At 47.4% G+C, this 18,641-nt stretch overlaps 1 protein-coding gene across 1 annotated transcript in view; it reads right to left on the bottom strand.

Annotated features, from left to right (window-relative positions):
* LOC138569908 (macrophage mannose receptor 1-like) overlaps positions 1-18,641 on the bottom strand; it is a 745,141-nt gene that overhangs the window by 349,096 nt on the left and 377,404 nt on the right. Inside the window, exon 14 of the mRNA XM_069648337.1 lies at positions 3,795-3,882. Coding sequence (XP_069504438.1) covers positions 3,795-3,882 — 88 coding nt within the window. The remainder of the gene's footprint in view (positions 1-3,794; positions 3,883-18,641) is intronic.

Genomic DNA, 18,641 nt, shown 5'->3' with positions numbered 1-18,641 from the left:
AAACTGGGAGGGCTGTTTCTCCACCATAAACTTGACAACTGTTGCAGACCGGTCCGAGGAGGTGATGGACCACAGACATAATGCTGCTGCCTTCAGGGGAGGGAGGGCAGGGTGTGGGGGGGAGTTGGGTAATGCATTCCTCTTTTTTCTTTTTGTTGTAAAATCAATAAAAAGAAGTTAAAAAAAAGAATAGTAACCTATGAAAATAATGATTGACCTCCTCTTGGCCAATCAGAATGCTCAGATGCTGTCAATAACTAGGCAAAGGGCCACAGGGGAGTGGTGGAAAGCAGGTATGCTTCAAAGGGTCCAATCCCAATCCTTTCAGACAAGTGCCCCTTGCCTTCTGATGTCATTTAGAGTGCTTTGTTCTGCAGGAAGTGGAGGGGATAGGCAGTAGAGACAAGCCCACAGAAAGTAAGATGGAGGAAGCCTTCTCCCAACTGTTTCCTGACAGTCCTAACTAAACCCCTACTCAGCCTGCAACTTCAAAGGCTCTCTTTTATGCAACCCCTTATTGTGAAACAGCCTTTTGTCATGTATCTAGCGATTTGATGCTAGGCTCTCCTTTGTCTCTAGCTGTACGAGCTCACTCCTGGCAAGAGAGAGTCAAAAGAGACCGGCATCCTTCCCTATTGTCTCATTCAGCGGAATGCAGAAAGGCAGTAGTCTGTAATCCACGCAGCTATCTGAATTGACATGGTTGACACTGGTATGCTGTTGAGATGGGCGATCCGGTGGAGCTCGGGCTGGCCCAGGTCAGTGTCTGCCCAAAAGCAGGGGTCTGCCACAAGCCACACCGGCTGCCTGCCAGAACCCCGGAAAAAAACAATATAAAAAAACTGCTCCTGTCCTGTCCCAGCCAATACATGAGTGGCTTTGACAGGACAGGAAGTTAGGTGGCCTGAACAGGAAGTCATGCTGCCCCTTACAGGAGTAGAGCTACCTGACTTCCAGTCCCTCCCCAGACACTCATTGATTGACTGAGTCAGGACAGCAGTGTTCAGGGGCTGGCCGTGGCAGTGGATTTGTGCTCCTACAACACCCACTCCACTTGCTGTCATCCCCTAGTCCCACCCCACCCCTTGTCATTCAAAAAGCAATGGCACTGTCCCTGCCCCTCCCCAGAGCTTTTCTCGCCCTCCAGCACATTTTCTCTTCCTCCAGCTCCCTTTAACTACCCCAATCTGTTTTAGCCCCTAGCCATTGTTCTTTCCTTCTGCCCCCCTTAGCGCCTGGTGTTGCCCGAGACCCCTTTAGCCCCTTTTTTCTTGCCCTGCCCCATATTTTGTCCCCTTCATCTCCTTTTGGAGCCCCCAAAAACTTTAGCCAAATGGGTTGCCCCATCCCTGTTTAGCCCCTTTTCTTGCCCCTGACTCCTTTAGCCCCTTTTCTCGTCCCAGTCCCTTTTGTAGCCCCAAACCTCTTTAGCCCATTTTATTGCCTCTGATCCCTTTTCTCACCTCCAGCTCCTGACTCCTGCCCATTGTGTGTTTCCTGGGTTTGGCTTATGTGTGGCCATAAGAGCCAGGCCAAACCCCCAGGCTGAACCCTAGCTCACCCCAACCCACAAATTCCCTGCCTCTCCCAGGTCTAGTATGTTGTGAATCATACGAGGCTTTAATAATTATGTGAGCCGTCCACTACCATACCCCTACTTAGGTATGGCTTATGTTTATAGATTAAACTACAACCAGGATGAGGGTTCATCATAATTATGTCGTTTAAGAACACAGGTGTGAATCTTAAATACAGCCCCTGCGCTGCAGTGACGTTGCTGTCACAGCAGCAGTCAGACCAGCCCCCATGACCATTGAACCTGCCCTGTGCCACTGGAGTGCAGGTGCTGCAGATCAGGAGACTGGTGCAGCAGTGCACGGGTCACTATTTTATTTTATGCAATGCATTTGTAAAGCGCCTAAGCCCGAAGGCATCAGGGTGCTGTTGCGAAACCAGTTACACACAGAGAACCAACTCCAGACAGGCGGTGCGTTGCAGAGCCAGTTAACATACATAACAGTTACTTGCAGAGATTACTTAACGTACATCCGGTCTCATTCCATTGCCCTAGAATGAGAATGCCAGGGAGTGGTAAGAATGATAGGTGAAGGTGCAATTTATTATATTGTTAGATATATTTTGGTGTAATGACGTGTAATGACTATGCTTTTGGTATGGAGTTTGGCGGAAGATGGATCTGGTTAGCAGACCATCCTTTCTGAGACAGAATTATCGGCATCATTTTAAAAAAGTAATACTTTCGTTTTTTTTTTAAGCTTGGGCTTCTACACCCTTGTAAGATGGCAATCTTTCGCAGTAGCATATCCTTGATCAATGAGAAGGAGGGGCAGCGATTATACATGTTGAAGGCAGCCACTATGGAAAGAGGGACTTTTTTGAGACATTCGATGACCATGTCTTCCAACCATACAGTTGAGGTATGGTTGGAAGATTTGGTCTAATTGGCCATTATTAAAGAGCATCTCATTAGATGGCCATTAGGTTTCAGAGGTGGATGACATCTGGCTGGTCTAGTTTTGTAGAGTCTTTCCTGGAAATCACTTATTGGGCTCATTCTGTGGGATTAGTGTGGTTCCTATCAGACTTTTCTATAATTGCTTTAGTCTTTTTTCCAGGCTTTTTCTTCTTTTCCCTGTCTCCTGTCTTGTGTACCTTACTTTGGATTACATTACTTGGGTGATGCTACTGGGATACAGGTGACTTTGTACCCTGTTTGTGTTTTTCAAATGAGTGCTATACATGTCGGTTCGATGCTGAACTGTGAAATTTATGTGTGCAGGGATAAAGGCCTTTTTGCTATCTCTGAAAACCTCAATAGAAGAATGTATACAAACTGAATGCGACGTTTATGCACATGGGCTGGAGGTTAGTAGCCTGTAAGGGCATGCTTTATCATAAAGTATTCATGTTTGGAGTATAGACACATTTCCCGTGCTAACGCCTTGTTTCCGACAAGTCTCCACACTGCCCCCTGGCCTCCAGGCCCAGAGTCAATGCCTCTGCCCATTTTGATATCCAGCCCACCAACAATTTCGAAGAGGCATTAATAAACAAGGGCCCAGATTATCAAAACTTTGCCCTTGTACAAGAAATTGGAGCCAATGAATTTAGCAGAGGGACCAAATCATCTTACATTAACACCAGTGCTATAAATTCCGGAAATGCCTAGATAACATGGAATTAAGCAAACAGGTGTTATCACAATCCGTTTTATCTAAAAATGGCAGTCCTAGGGCAAAACATAATGGACCTGATTCACAAAGTGTTTTTTCAGTAGGATTTTCCCATTGAAAAACACATTGTGAATCAAGTCCAATCTGCTTATTGAGCTAGGTTTGCTGTATACATTAATAATACATTTGTGTACTTGATTTATTTGTTACACAGCGAACATATTAAATAAAACAGTTTTCTTCATTTTTACAGTATTGAAACATTTTTACATTTTTACACAATACACATTGGAGCTACACATTTGGTATTATCTAAACTCAAAATGGGCGCTACATTAATTTGCAAAAATTTTTTGCCTAAGGGAAAAGGTTTGACAATCTGATCCCTATTGATCACAAATGGTTTAAAGACAAATCACATTGTGTATATATTATTAAACAAAGGTTTAGCATGCATGCAAACGAATGGCAAACACATATAATGTGCACACTAGTTAAACATTGCATACCAGATTGGCACACGTTTTTACATTGTATTTTCGTGCAGTGCAACATGTCCATGGAACTCATGAAATAAAATCGAATAGCTTGTGTACTTACAGGAGAGTCATCTGACCACCCAAATCCACCTTTTGGGTCTATTTTATGTAGACCAATCCAGTAGGGTTCCATGAAAAGCAAGCGCTGGCTTGAAAACACAAAGACATTGACGTTAGTGATGCATCAGTCACCAGAGAGCTTCAGATTGTAGAGAGGGTAAATACATCTGCAACATCATGCAAGGAACAATGAAAGATCCATATAGCCAGTCCACTTCCCGTTATCAGATCTGATTGGAACACTAACCTCCTCATGAAAACCGAAACACTTTTCTGGTTTTTCACGATTGTTCACAAGATGGAGAATTTAATCAGCACAGTAAGTGCTTTGCTGATTATGCTGAAACAGATATTTGTGCATCTAGGATGAAGGTAACGATACACGGATATTGACATGCTGGGGTATCAGAAGGTGATTGCTATTTCCTAATAATCACCTCCTTTTCCAGTGGGTGGTTAATCTGGTGGAGCGGGCCTAGGAGGCATCTGTGGTCTCTTATTTGGTCCGCTTCTTACGTCATTCAAGTCCCCTTCGTGGGCGGTGGAAAAATTGTACAGGAATCCAGCCATTCCTTGGGCTGCTGTGCATGGATGGCAGGTGATTGGTATAAAAGGACAGATCACGCATGCACTAACACTCAACAGCAGACTTAAATTAAATATTCACCAAGAAGTGTCTGCTAAAAAATAAATATACTCTATGGGCTTCATTATGAGTTTGGCGGTCTAGAAATAAGGGTGCCGGTAGCAATGGAAAAATGCTAAAATAAAAAATAAAATGTACCGGCACCCTTTCTGGACCGCCAAACTACGAGTCTGCTGGCAGGGGCACGGTACTCCCGGCAGGCCCGACCTGCCGGGAATTCAGGCCCATACCAGCAGTGTCTTCACTGAAGCACCGACACCGTTAGCAACGGTGCTGGTTCTTCAGTGTCCCCATTCCTGTGCAATCCTCCTGGCAAACAGTGGTTGTGCAAGCACTGTTTTATTAGCGCTAGTGCACATTCCAATGGCTCATGTGCAAAATGCATTTGTGGTCTGAAATTCTTTTGATAAACCTCACATGCATGGTCTATTGTTTTGAAGCAAATTTGTAGAAAATGAATCCCAATCAAAGCACATGGTTACCGGGGCGGTGTTGCGTGGCATGGCGGACTAGACTTGTCTCCATCTAGCTCTACTCCGACGATACATGAGCACGGCTGTACAAGCCTCCAAACTACTGTATTTCTAGACATCCCGGAAGAACTGAGCAGTGGAACGGCTGGCGATCAGCCTGCGCTGCCGAGAGCCTGAAGAAGGTGAGCGCTTCCCAGCAAGGTGTCACCGACAGCCCACAGAGCGCAGCTGAGGGGTGGGGGAAGGGAGTTAAATTAAGCACCCTACCCCCGAGCAAAGCAGCAGGGGTACGACGGCAAAGCAGGACAGTCTCCTGGACACCCGATAAGCTGTACCCCCCAGTTGGTGGAGGAAGGGGACAAAGGAAAAACAAGTGACTGACCCCAGGGGGGAAAAGCTGCCACGAGGGTCTGGGACGCAGAGCCTCCTACATTGAAAGGTTGCGTGGGACTGAAAGTGAAGCGTGCACAGTGATGTCGAAAGAGAAGGGGAAGAAAATGCCTGAGCAAGTGAGGATGGACTCGTTTACTGTTCCCCAAAGGACCCCTTCAGCTGCAGTGAAGGAGGGAAAGACATTGGCTTGGCTTGGAGACACCTCAGTCGTCTCCCTCACTTGGCGAACTCCTACTCGCCATCAAGGAATCTAAAACCTCAATGGAGAGCAAGGTGGATGCAGTGGGGCCAGAGGTGAGCTTCTAAAGTTAACCCAGACTTCACGAGAGCAGTGCAGAAGGCTAGGCCCTCGTTTGAAGAGGTGAAGAAACAGCTATGTGAGGCAGAGATTAAATACGCCATGCTCTATTCGGCCACCCTCAGAGTGGTGGGTCCCAGAGGAGTATGATTTTGACAGCCCTGGGGTGGCCTGGGACTGGGTGGACAGAAACTGCCACGTGAGACAGAAGGAAATACACCTACCTGAGCGAGAGAGTGGAAATGGAAAACAAAATGTATAATGCGCATGTACGAGGAACCAAAAAAAAGATTCACCTGGGCGCAGTTGATATAAAAAGATATACAGTCAGCGGCAGAAACCAGCATACATTACTGAAAAAGATAGGGTTTTCAACTTTTTCTTAAAAGTCTCAAAAAATTCAGCTCTTCTGGAGTCAAGAGGCAATTTATTCCAGGTTCGTGGAGCCATGCATGAAAAGCATCGGTTCCCGTAGGTAACTGATTTGGAAGGTGGAACCACCAAAAGACATTTATCAGATGACCTCAGTGCTCACTTTGGAAAATAGGGAACTATTTTCACTGAGAGATAGCATTGGATCGAGACTGGCAACACTCGAATCTCGAGACCCGGCAAGTACAAGAACATTATAGTAGCCCGGGGATGGCTTGAGAGACTTCGTAAGAGCAGAGGTGGAGAACTGTGGTGAGCACACACACACACTGATCACCTGTCCACGAGTGGGGGGGATTATGGTTTGGACCACAGTTAAGGGGCGACAGATGCTTCATATTAGGGGGAAGTGTGGGGAGGGGGCTGGCAGTTGGGGAAGTTCTTAGTTGAGTTAAAGTTGTATTCAGTAGGATCACACGGGAGGTGGGGGAAGTAAAGCTATCTAGGGAAGCGTACATAGGCTCTGCCCGGGACCATGGACACAATATGCAAGATAGGAATGGCAGGGGTGGAAAGTTCACGGTGTAGGTGATTGAGCTGTATGTCATGCAACGTTAATGGGCTCTTGGACAAAATTAAACAAAGCCTGGCAACTAAATTCTTGGAGGCCCATCAAGCCGACATAGTGCTATTGCAAGAAACTCATATGGTGGGGATGGCATGTACATTTTTGTGGAGAGCTAGGTACTCAGTGGTGGAGCATGCAGGCTTTGCCAGGAGTTCCAGAGGTGTGGCTACTTTAATTAAGAGATCAATACACTTGAGGCACATCATGTGGAAAGAGGAGGAGGTAGAATGATTCTCTTGAACGGAACCCTATAGGGGGTGAATGCTGTGTATCATTAATGATTATGCTCCCCCTACTCTACAAACGGATACATTAACACTGGTACAAACCCTGTTAGCTAAACCTGGGGGGAAATAACACTGGTGGGGGGGATTGTAAATACACGGCACAGCCAACGATAGATAGGATGTTAGGGAGAATTCTCTGTTTAGGCTGAATTTCCTAACCTAGTGAGTCCCCCAGCAGCTTTGCTGGATTTCTGGAGTTTGTTTTCTCAATCCTGCCAAGAGTGAGACTCTTTTCTCCCACTCTTGGACATGAATGTGGTTAATTCCTTTGAATGTCAATGTGTTCTATGAGCTATGGGGTCTTTTACTCCATAGGGTCTCATATGTTTTGCTATGTGTTTTACACCGCACCCTCCGTGCCGTAACACCGGGGCGTCCTAGAGGACCCCCACCATAGACTCCATACCCTGGGACTGACTACTGTCTCCCAGGGCATGTAAAGACACCATTGGCTTTACTAGACCTAAATTTAATAACAGAACTAGTACACACCATCCTATTGTGGACGTACTGGTAGGGGTAATTCGATTACCCCTGGGTCTGTTATTCGAGGGGGCACTGTCCCGTCCCCCCTCGTCGAGTTTTGGCTGGTGGCAGTGGAAACTACTTGTTATATTCAACCCCGAATGTAACCCTATGGGATTCTTCCCATTGTTGGAGGTTGATACTTTTTCTCGTTAATCTCTAACATACCACCGGTTTATTTGTCTTAAACAAATCTATCGGTTGGTATTTTCTGCCAGAACCCGGTTTTTAAAATGGCGTCTGTGTTCGTCTCTGTGACTCCTAAACCAAAGGTTGAGCCCTTTGTTCCAATTTTGGCGGGCTTCTGCACAGGAGCCCTCCAAAGTGGTGCCATTCTGTCTGGGTACCACAGGGGACGTGGGAGGGGGTTTCGGCACCCTGGACTGAGTTGCCTTGCTAACTCAAGTCACACTGTGGTGTGATTGGCCCAAGTGGTGAGCCACTCCGCTCACCACTTAGGGTGTTTTGATTGACAGCTAGGCTGAATGAATGGGGGTTTTTTGCATAAAAGCAGGGCTTTTGGGACTGGATCTTCAGAAGTCGCCACAGGATCTAAGAATCCGACGAGGGTAAAGCTGAGCCGATCTGCAACGACACCTCCGGTGGAGCCCTGCTGTACCGTCTCACCACTTCCCGACGACAGAGGAGATCTGATGCCAGAGTGTTTTTCATAGATGTGTTGTTATAAATAAATACCTATATATCTTTACACCCAAGCTCTGTTCAGTGGTTGCTTGTTCTACTGTGTAAATTGCCCTATCTTGTATACTCCACATACTGCCTTACTTTTCTTGAGAGAAGTCTGACTGCTCAGTCACAGCTACCAGGTGAATCCGTGTGATACAGGCAGCTACCAAGTGGGTTTGCTGCCAACACCTGTAAGCCTAAATCTTTTGCAGTGGTCCCAGAGGGAACTGCACAGGTTTTCCGCTTAACATAGGACACCATACAGAGGAAGCCCCCCCCCAATGAACTCGGATCATTTATTGAAGCCTCAGGTATGAAGGACATCTGGAGGAAAAGGGGATTCTCCTTCTTTTCAAATGCACTCGTCCTACTTGGGGATTGATTATGTATTTCTCCCAAGCACTATGGTTGGTAGAGTGACGATGGGCAAAGTCCTCCCGAGGGGTATCTCAGATCATGCCCCACTTCTCATCACAATACGGGGTGCAGAGACTAAACAGAGAGGGGGTTGGAGGCTGAATGCATACTACTTGAAAGATGAGAAGATAGCAGAAGCCCTCCAGGAGTAATTAGGGGTTTATTTCTGGAATAACTCCAGAACGGTGGATAACCGTTCTATGCTTTGGGAGCCCTACAAAGCAGTACTATGGGGTAGGGCGATGCAGGTCGTAAGGCAGCATCTTAAGGACCACAGAGGGAGGATAGATCCGTTTGAACAGGAAGACGAGGCAGCTGAGGCGCAACATTTTTGGCTTAATACAGATGCAACCAAAAGGACCCTAACCAGGGTGCTGAACCAGTACGGCACAGTGGCCCGAGACGGAGTTAGGGTAGCCCACTGGGATAAACAGGTGACGATTTTTGACATAGGGGAAAAGTGTAGTAGAATCCTGGTATGACTTGAAAAAAGGGATGGGAGGACCAGGTGGGTGAGGGAGATCATATGGGTTGATGGGGAAGTGAAGGCCAAGAGTGAAGATATAGCAGAGGTGTTTGCAGGTTACTAAAGGGAATTATATCGAGTCATTCGGGAATGCTGCCATGGTAGCGCAATATTTGATGGGAACAGAGTTATCTCAGGTGAGCCAGGAGCAGTGAGCAGTGAGAAAGGCTGGATCTAGACCCGACCATGGAGGAAATCCAGTTGGCAATATATCAGCTTCAATCTGGAAACTCTCCAGGTCCCAATGGGTTCTCAGGAGGTTTCTTGAAAATGGTGTGGCTGGGACCAGCAGAGGAGATGAGGGCCATGTTTATGGAAGCTCTGGAGGAAGGCACATTGCCGGAGCATCTGAGATAGGCAATGATAGTTGTGATGCATAAAAAATAAAAGCTGCAAGAACAATATAGTGCGTACTGTCCAATCTCCTTGATTAATGGGGAGGCTAAGATACTAGCAAAGGTTTTAGCTAATAAACTATTACCTGTAATTGGCCAGTGCAGGTTTGTAAAAGCTACGGCCACCAGCATGAATTTCTGGCGATAACACAAAGCACGGAGCGGGGTCTCTTCCTTGGAAGGCCCACATGCGTTAATGGCAATAGACTCAGAGAAGGCATTTGACTCTGTGGGGTGGGAATACCTCTGGGCAGTCATGAAGGAGTTTGGCTTCAGACGTAGGTTTGTGAGTTGGGTGAAACTACTATACACCAATCCGGTAGCTAGGTTTAGGGTAAATGGGTGTACCTCAGATGCCTTTCCACTACAGAGGGCCACTAGGCAGCTATGCCCCTTTCACTACTCCTGTTTCTGCTAGTGATTAAGCCCTTTGCAGTAAGGGTGAGATTGCATCCCCAGCTGAAGGGATTTATGTGGCCAGCGGGAGAGGAAGATCGCATATCAGTATATGCTGACAATGTTTTTATCTATCTAGGGGAACCCAAATGCACTGGCCGAGAGTAATGGAAGTGTTTCCGGAGTTTGGGGAAGTGAGTGGTCTCAGGATAAACTGGGATAAATCCGAGCCTAAGCCAGTATGAGAAGGAAAGGACACGATATTGGAGGGGTTTCCACTAATGATAGCGAGACAATTCATTAATATATGGGCATTATAGTAGGGGTGAAGGACTCAGCGTTTTCTCAGAGTCATTTGGAGCAGCTCCTGCACAGGCTTAGGGCAGTTGCCAAACACAAGGAGACTCTCCCTATTTATGCCCAGCATCTGCCATTTATGTACTTTCATTTATGTAACTTGTACACTCTTTATGTCCCCCCCAGCCCTTCTTGAGCCTCCTCCTGCTCCCTCCCTCTGCCCAGCCCCAAACCATGATTGGGCACTAGGCCCTACTTAACTTTTGCGCTCAGGGCAGCCCCCACTGCCTGTTGCAGCCACCTCTGGTGAAGGACCCCGAGTCAAAGGACAGCACTGTCAGAAGCAGCTCCAGATCGTGTCTGCCAGTGTCAGCCGGGGAAGCGAGAAGCCTGCAGTCGTTAACCAGCTTCAATTGCTAAAGTAAGTGTGGTGCAGTCATAGGGGGCAGCATTCACTGCACCCCTCTAAACTGACCCACCCCTCTAATTACTCCTATTTCTCCTATCATACTACTCATAATCATCTCAGTGAACTTATTGTCTAGCCATCTCTCACTTCTCTCTAGGAAAGTCATATTCTTCTTTTCATTGCTGCTGTGTTAAAAACAATGGGCCTCATTACGGGGCCAGCGGTAACCCTGCCAGTGAACCAGCGGGTTGCCGCCGGACCTGTAAAGAATTATGTGTGCGTGACTTACCGGTAACACCAGGGGTATTACAACACCTTGCAGCCGCGAAGTCAGGCACCGTAATTCTGTTAATCCCCATTCCCACGGAGTCCGATAGAACTCCATGGGAGTGGGGACCACAGAAGCACAGGCACAGGTAATACTGGTGCCGGTGCTTCCGTGGCGGCTTGCCTACCATGGCCGATGTGTCCGGCAGGGTCTTTCCTGTCAGGCACAGCGTATCTGGCAGACAAACCCTTACTGTGCCAGTCCGGAAACAACAGTGCCGGCACCGTTGTTTCCAGACCGAAACATTTGTAATGAGGCCCAAAGCCTTTTCCCCTCTTTTAAGGAAAGTCGAATGTGGGTATTTTTCCTACGTTGCTGCTGTGTTAAACACCAGGCATTTCCCCTCCTTTTAGGAAAGTCGAATTTGGGTGTTATTCCTGCAATCCTGGTGTGTTAAAAACTAGGTCCTTCCCTCTTCTGGGAGGGTTGAATCTGGGTGTTTCTCGCAGTGCACGTATTTCAACATTAATGTCTTCCAATCTGCTCTGTCTCTGCATATCCTACTACTGACTGCTGTTGGTTACTGTTGGGCCTTTTTGAATGCTGTTGGAGTAACAGGCTCCCCCTCCCACCATCCCCCTTTGCTGTTGATCTCTGTTGTCACCCTATGTCCTCTGCCCACACTGTTCCTGCATTCCACCATGGTGTGTTACCTGCTTGTGTCTCCTGTGTGCCTCCTTCTGTGTTAAACCTCCCCCTATGGTGTTTCCTGTGATGCACAGATCTGGGATGTGCTGCTTTCCCTCCCTCGCTCTCCCCTCTTTCCACCTCGCACCCACTATGGTGCTCTCAATCTCTGCCATCTTCTCAAATTGTTACTCTATCTCCTATCCTATCTCTCTTACTAAGACTGGAAGGAAAAGATTCAAGAGTGATATCCTGGTCTCCAACCCAGGCTTCCCTATGGCTGATACCTTCATCAGCGCTTTCTCCAGACAGACTCTCACCAACATCCTCTTTGTCATTCCGTCCCCAGACTTATGGACCCCTCATATAGTCTCCATTATCTCTCCTCCTCTCTTATTAATGGTGGCAGCTGGTGGGAGGCCCTCCTGGCCCCCTACCAATCCTCAAAGACCATCATCAATGTCTATCTATATGGTACCATCATGGACCAGGGCTCTCAGCCCAACCTCCTCCTTCTTGAAAGGCATCTCTCGCATCTTATCAACTTCCTCCTTTCTCCTGACACTCCTTCTAACACATCTCGGGCCCCTCTGCCACCTCCTCCTCGCTGCCTCCATGGCACCCACCTTCTCCTCTGCTCTGGCCCCTATGCCACCTCCATCTACTGCCTCTGCCCACTCTGATATCTGCCACCTCCTTGAAGACCTTCACCTGGATGTCCTCGCTCTCACCAAGACATGGTTCACGGCCAACTGTCATGAGTTTTGAAACTCTCCTCCCCGAGAACTACAAGATCCTCTCTGAGCCTAGAACCAACCAGCCCAGAGGTGGAGTGGCCCTGATCTTTCCGGAATGGGTCCCTGCTCTTGTCATTCCTACACAGGCCCACTCCTCCCTTGAATGCCTAGTCTGCAGGCTCTCTATGTCTCCTGGCCTCTCTCTGACTGTGGCCACCATCTACAGGCCACCTGGCCAGGTCACCCTCTTCCTCTCAGAATGGGCCGACCTCTCTTCTTCTCTCTGTGCCTCAACCTCTCAACTCCTCCTCCTCCTCTGAGACCTCAACATTCACATGGATGCTTCTAATCCCTCCTCACAACAGCTGTGACTCTCTCACCCTTTCCATTCTACCCTCTGGTCTGACACACTCCGCTGGACACACCTTGGATGTTCTCATCTCCTCAGACATCCCCCTTTCTAACCCTCTCACCACTCCACTCTCTTGGACTGACCACGTTCTGCTCTTCTCTCACCTGAATCTTCTTGACCCTCAAGTAAAGCCTACCCCAGCACTGCCACCTTCCTTCTCGGTTATGCGGCCCATGAAGCAAGTGTCAGTGGATGCCGTTGCCTCTACTTTCTCTGCCCCTCCTAATCTTGCGGCTGACTCGCACTCTGACACAGCCCCTCTAACCTGCGTTTCTCTATCTCCAACACTCTGGGCATCCTTGTCCCTGTCATGAGAATCCGTCAGAAGCCTACATCCAAGTGCGCCCTGAAATGCAAGTGCATAGTGGCTGAAAGAAAGTGGTGGGCTTTGGACACATCCTCTGACAAATTGGCCTGCTGCCTGCTCAAAAGGCAATACAGCCTCTCTGTCCTCTCCAAGGAGAGGGTCCATATTCAAGCCTGCATCTCTGCAGCCTCTAACAACACAGCTGAACTCTTTAAAATCTGCAAGGAGCTGGCCAACCCTGCTGCAGTCTCCACCTCTCCTGTTCCCTCCCAGGCTCTCTGTACGGCTCTGGCCTCACATTTTACCACTAAAACTCATGACACCCTGTCCTTGCTTTCCTCTTCCTCTCCCTCTACCTTTCTCAGCCCCCCTTTGGCCACCTCTCCCGCTCCTCTTCCTTTTTCCTCATTCTCTCTGACAACACCTGACAATGTCTCCTGACAAATCCGATCTATGAACATGTTATCCAATCAGGTGCCCCCCTGCTCTTCCAGAACCATCAAGGACCACATTGCTACCTTTGCTCCAGTCTTGGTCGATTACTGCAATCACTTTTTTGCCACTGGAACTCTCTCCTCAAGCACTCCCTTCTGCCAATCCTACATGTCTGTCAAACTATCGCCTGATTCTGTCTTCTCGTTAGGACCCCTGCTCCTGCTTTCCCTCTCTCACTCTGGCTGCCCTCCTTGGGCCCTCTAACCTTGCCTTCCTGAGAGGCGGAAAACATTGGGGTCATATTCGACTCCACTCTCTTCTTCTTGCCTCACATCATGGACCATGCCAAAAAGGTCAATTTCAAGCTGCACCTCCTAAGCGGTATTCTACCTATTCTCACCTTCCCTTAGAATCTCACTGTCTCCAGAGCTGTGGTTCGCTCCAGGCTGGACTACTGCAACAGCCTCTTTCTCAATATGCCTACTTCTATTCTTCGCCGCCTGCAACTAATCCAGAACCGGACTGCAAGACTCGTCCTTGGCCTCAAGCCCAGGGACCATATCTCTCCAACCCCGAAATGTCTTCTCTGGTTCCCAGGGGCTGCAAGGATCAAGGTCAAGACACTGCATCACCCACAATGCTTTCTGGCGCCGGGGCCCACACTTCATCCAACTCTCTCTTCTGAAATACCTTCCTTCTAGAGCCCATCGCTCAGCTACCTACAACTCTTGGAAGGTCAGATGCTTCTCCAGGCAGAGAGTGGGGTAGATCTCTTACCTCTGCAGGTGCCTCCCTCTGGAATGGCCTCTCTGCCTGTCTCAGACTTGAGCCGGGCCACCTGAACTTCCGGAAGCAGCTCAAGACCCTCCTCTTCTCGTCTGCCTTCTCTCTCTCTCTCTTGCTAACTTACCTGGCTGCTGCAGACCGACTGGTTGCTTGTGTTCCCTCCGATTCCTGCTGCGTGCCAGGCTCCTCCACATCTAGTCTTCCTTTGCACACCCCCCTGGCCTACTGTGCACTTAGGGGCTGTAACTGTAACCCTTAAAGCCCCCTCTGCACCCTTGCACTTACCCAGAGCCACAATGCCCTGGCTTCACTTACTCAGAGCCATGCTGCCCTTATGGTCAATCACGACACGCTCAATCACACCATCCTTATCAACCGTCCCTGTGTGAATCTGGGCATCACGGATCAGGCCCTGGCGTAGCTAACCTCCTTCCTCCTGGACTGTCCCTCCAAGGTCCAACTTGGGTCCTTTCTCTCCACCACCTCTCTCTCCACATGTGGTGTCCCCCAGGGCTCTATCCTCTCACCCTGGCTCGTCAATGTCTATCTGATCCCTTTGGCCCACCTGATCTCCTCCTTCTACTCCAACTTTCAATGTTACGCAGATGACACTGAGCTCTCTTTCAGGCTTTCCTCAGCCTCCTCTCATTCCTCGCTCATTCCTGACTGTCTATCCACAATTGCACTTACTTAGAGCCATGCTGCCCTGATCGCAGTTCCCCCTATCCTCTCCCTTACACTTCCCTCTCCCTTGCACTTCCCTCTCTCCTTCCCCCTGCACTTCTCGTCGCACGTGCATGATCCAAATGACACAAGGCCGAGTAGGATCGTTTGTCTTGTCCTCCCTATGTCTTCCCTCCCTTGTCTTGCGGCGCATAGAAACACTTGTGTACAGGTGCGTTATAAATGCCATATCATAAATGCCATATCATATCATATATCAATGGTGGGAAGGGCAAATCTAGTTAAAATTATGTCTTTACCACACCTTCTCTACATTCTTCAGAACACTCCAGTGAAGATACCAACAGCGGTGTTTCGGACCATAGAGAAGCTGCAGAGGGAGATTATATGGGGAACTAAAACCACAAGAGTTGCATTAAAGATGTTGAGTACATCAGTTTGGGATGGTGGGTTGGGGGTTCCGAATGTGCAGGATTATAATTGGGTTTCCTAGCTAATTGCAGTAAACAAGTGTGTATTTGGCAGGAGGGATGTGCCACAAATTGAGCGGGAAGTGAGGTGAATGGGAACTCAGCCACCCGTGCAGGTGCTGTATGGGGGTAGGCCACCACAGGAGATGACGCAACCAAGGGCTTGCGCATTGGAGTCTCATGAAGCAGCTCTTCCAGCAATGGGGTTGGCCGGAGTCATGACCCAGGTAGCACCCATATGGGTGAATGCAGATCTGCCAGAGAGAACGCAATTGGGGATGCAGAAAAGATGGTGGGAAAAAGTTATTTGGAAAATTAAAGATATCCTGGTACAAGACCGACTTGCCCCATTTCAGCAGTCACAAGCCAAGTTCTGTCTACAGGGCGGGGATGTCTATACCTACACTGGGCTACAATATGCCATGTCCCAGGAACAACAAGATACGTGGGATGTACCCGAGAGGTCCCCGATTGAGGCCAACCTTTTGGAGGGGGATATTAAAGGGAAGTGAATAACACAGTTATATCAGATTCTCAATAGTTTTACTTCTAAACCTCCGTTGAAGCTTAGACAGAGGTGGGAGGAGGACCTGGGAACCATGCAGGAGGAGGACTGCGTTGAGGTGGTGTACTCACTGTGAGAAGCATCACCATGCGATTGCGCCTAATAGAGTATAAAATACTGTGAAGAGTATACTAGAGGATATCCTGTATCTCAAATGTGGGGTGGGAATGGGTTCCTTCTTCCACATTTTATGTGAGTGCCGCAAGGTGCAATAAGTTTGGGATTGGGCAAGGGGCAAACTATCTAGGATTGTTAGCGATCCAATACCAGATGCCCCAAGGTGACACTTTTACATGCCTAGGGGATACAGGGTTCAATACCAGGGAACATAACTTAATCAGGACGCCCATGATGATGGGTAAGAAAACCCTAGCTGTGGATTGGGGTACTTCTACGCCACCCAATTTAAATAGATGGATGGACGGGATGGATTACCACACAGAACTGGAAACAATCGTATGCAGGGACAGTGGATGCCCCCAAAAGTTTGAAAAGGTATGGGCCTGATGGATGGACATGAGTACGGTTCAAGGGACACCACCTGGGAAGAATGGGGGGAGTATTGGTCCTCTGGGGAAAGGAAACAGGGTTATATAGGAGTGTGGGTTAGGGCAACGGAAGGGAGGAAGACCCATATGGCAGAGGCATGGGAGTGGAGGGTTGATTTTGGGGTTTCGTACTGAGAGACTTTTTGTGTATATTGTTGGTTTTGTTGGTTATTATGCAAACAATGAAACACAATAACACTTGTTTAATAAAAAATAACAGCTGGTTTCCCTCAATCAGTGGACAAAATGACATACAAATGAAATCTAATGTAAATATTTAAACTAACTAAAATGTTTTTGAAAAAATATAGAATAAAAAACAGACACAATACATTCATTTGTAGTTAGTTTAAAACACATATTAGTTAGAGTTTAAATATTTACAATAGATTTAAATTGTATGTCACTTTGTCCTGTGTCTCTTCACAAACAATGTATGTCCCTTCATGGGTATTTTCACTTAAATTCTTTCCTTTGATTCACATAGTAAATAATGAGATAATGATGTGATGACGCCTGTGCTTCTAAGCTAAGTCTTTTAACTCTTGAAAAACTGTAAAAGTGAATTGTTTTTGATTAAGTCAAAACAAGAGTACTCCTAAATAATGTGTGTGCTGAACCTACCTGAAAACTAGACTGGGCGTCATGCCCATCTCTTTTGGAAAAAACAGACCCGTATATATAAATCCTTGGGATCTGTTATACTGGTAGGAACCTCTTTTGTATCATGCATCAGCAAAGGTGGCATACAGGCCCAGGTTAAGTGTACGCCCATGAACCGCCATGCTGTGCCACGTGCACACTAGGGCTGAGCACCCCATCAACAACAACAGATGTGCATTCCTGTATGCTGGTGCACGCAAGCAGTATTGTAAAGTGCAGCAGAGGCTCACTGAGAAGCATTCGATCTGTGAATATCTGCAGGTGATCGCCATTAGCTTTCAGTGGTCCTTGACGACCCCACGGGGATGGCGACAGTCCATACATGCAGTTGCCCTGGTGGGAGCCACCACGCTGCCTTTAACGAACGGGGTGCAGGTTGCAAATGTGCAAATGCTTAAGTATGGCATGTGCCAGACAGACCATCTTTGTGACTGTGCACTACCGGGCCACTCTTTAGAAGGATGCCAAAGACTCAGCAGTAGGGGAACTTTGCTGTCTAGGGCACAATCATATCCCACTTTCAAAGACGTGTTTCGGGGTGCACACTGTAAGAGGATTCAATTCAACACTACAGCTAAGTCAACGCCTAGTCTGTAATACTGAATGAAAACCCTTATTGATATATCTTTAGGTCCAGTTCATGCGTTCTGGATGACTACCCCTATATAACACCCCTCTCTTGGAATCCCCCTGACCCCACTGAGCCAAGAAGTAGTTCTGTTTTGCAAGTTTAAAGGTTTATTTGATAATTTAAAATAGATATATATATCACGCTTTATAATAAATTAATAATTGAATAGCACACTGGTAAATAGGAACAAAAGTATAATGTGGTACAAAATGCTTTATAGAGTTCAAATGGATGCAAGGTTGAATGAATGAAATGCAGTATAGAAATACTCAATATGATTTCAACAAAACAATGTAATCACTTTTCTCTGGCAATTCCCCCCCCCCCTTGATGCAAGGCAAGGAAGTGGAAGGAAACACACAGTTCTCAGAAATGCAATCAAATGTGATTCAGTTCAATCCCAGCAAGCTTACAGAAAACAGATAGGAGTTTTGAAAACACAGGCAAATGCTTTGATAGGTGCTAGCAATGAATGAGAAATATGCTGGAAACGCTCTTAATTCCCTTTTAGAGGTTCAGGATGAGTGGTATCTAGTTAATATTGGTCCAGGCTCACACTAGCAATGATGCAAGGATAGTTAGCAGGTTAAACGAATTTCTGGCAAATGGAAAGCCAGCAGCAGCAGTTTTTTACATGTGAAGAAATTGCAAATCGCGGCAAAATTCGCGGATGCGCCGAGCGCTATTACAGAGGAACCGCAAGGACTATCTCTACCGTTTTGGGGTCCTAGGAAAGCCTAGGATCTCAGGTTCCAAATGAAAGTTATTGCAAGTCTCTAGCCCAAACGGTTGCGGAGATATGAGTAATTTAGTAAAGGTCGTTTTTGGTTTTGTAAATTTTAAACGCACACTTTGACAAGTGACAAATTTTACTAGAATTGACAGGTGACAGCTAGGAGGCAGTTC

Source organism: Ambystoma mexicanum, chromosome 2q (genome assembly GCF_040938575.1).
Source record: "Ambystoma mexicanum isolate Mex_15411 chromosome 2q, UKY_AmexF1_1, whole genome shotgun sequence".
Taxonomy (NCBI): Eukaryota; Metazoa; Chordata; class Amphibia; order Caudata; family Ambystomatidae; genus Ambystoma; species Ambystoma mexicanum.
The sequence above is the reverse complement of the archived record's forward strand: the minus strand, read 5'-3'. Positions and strand labels throughout refer to the sequence as shown.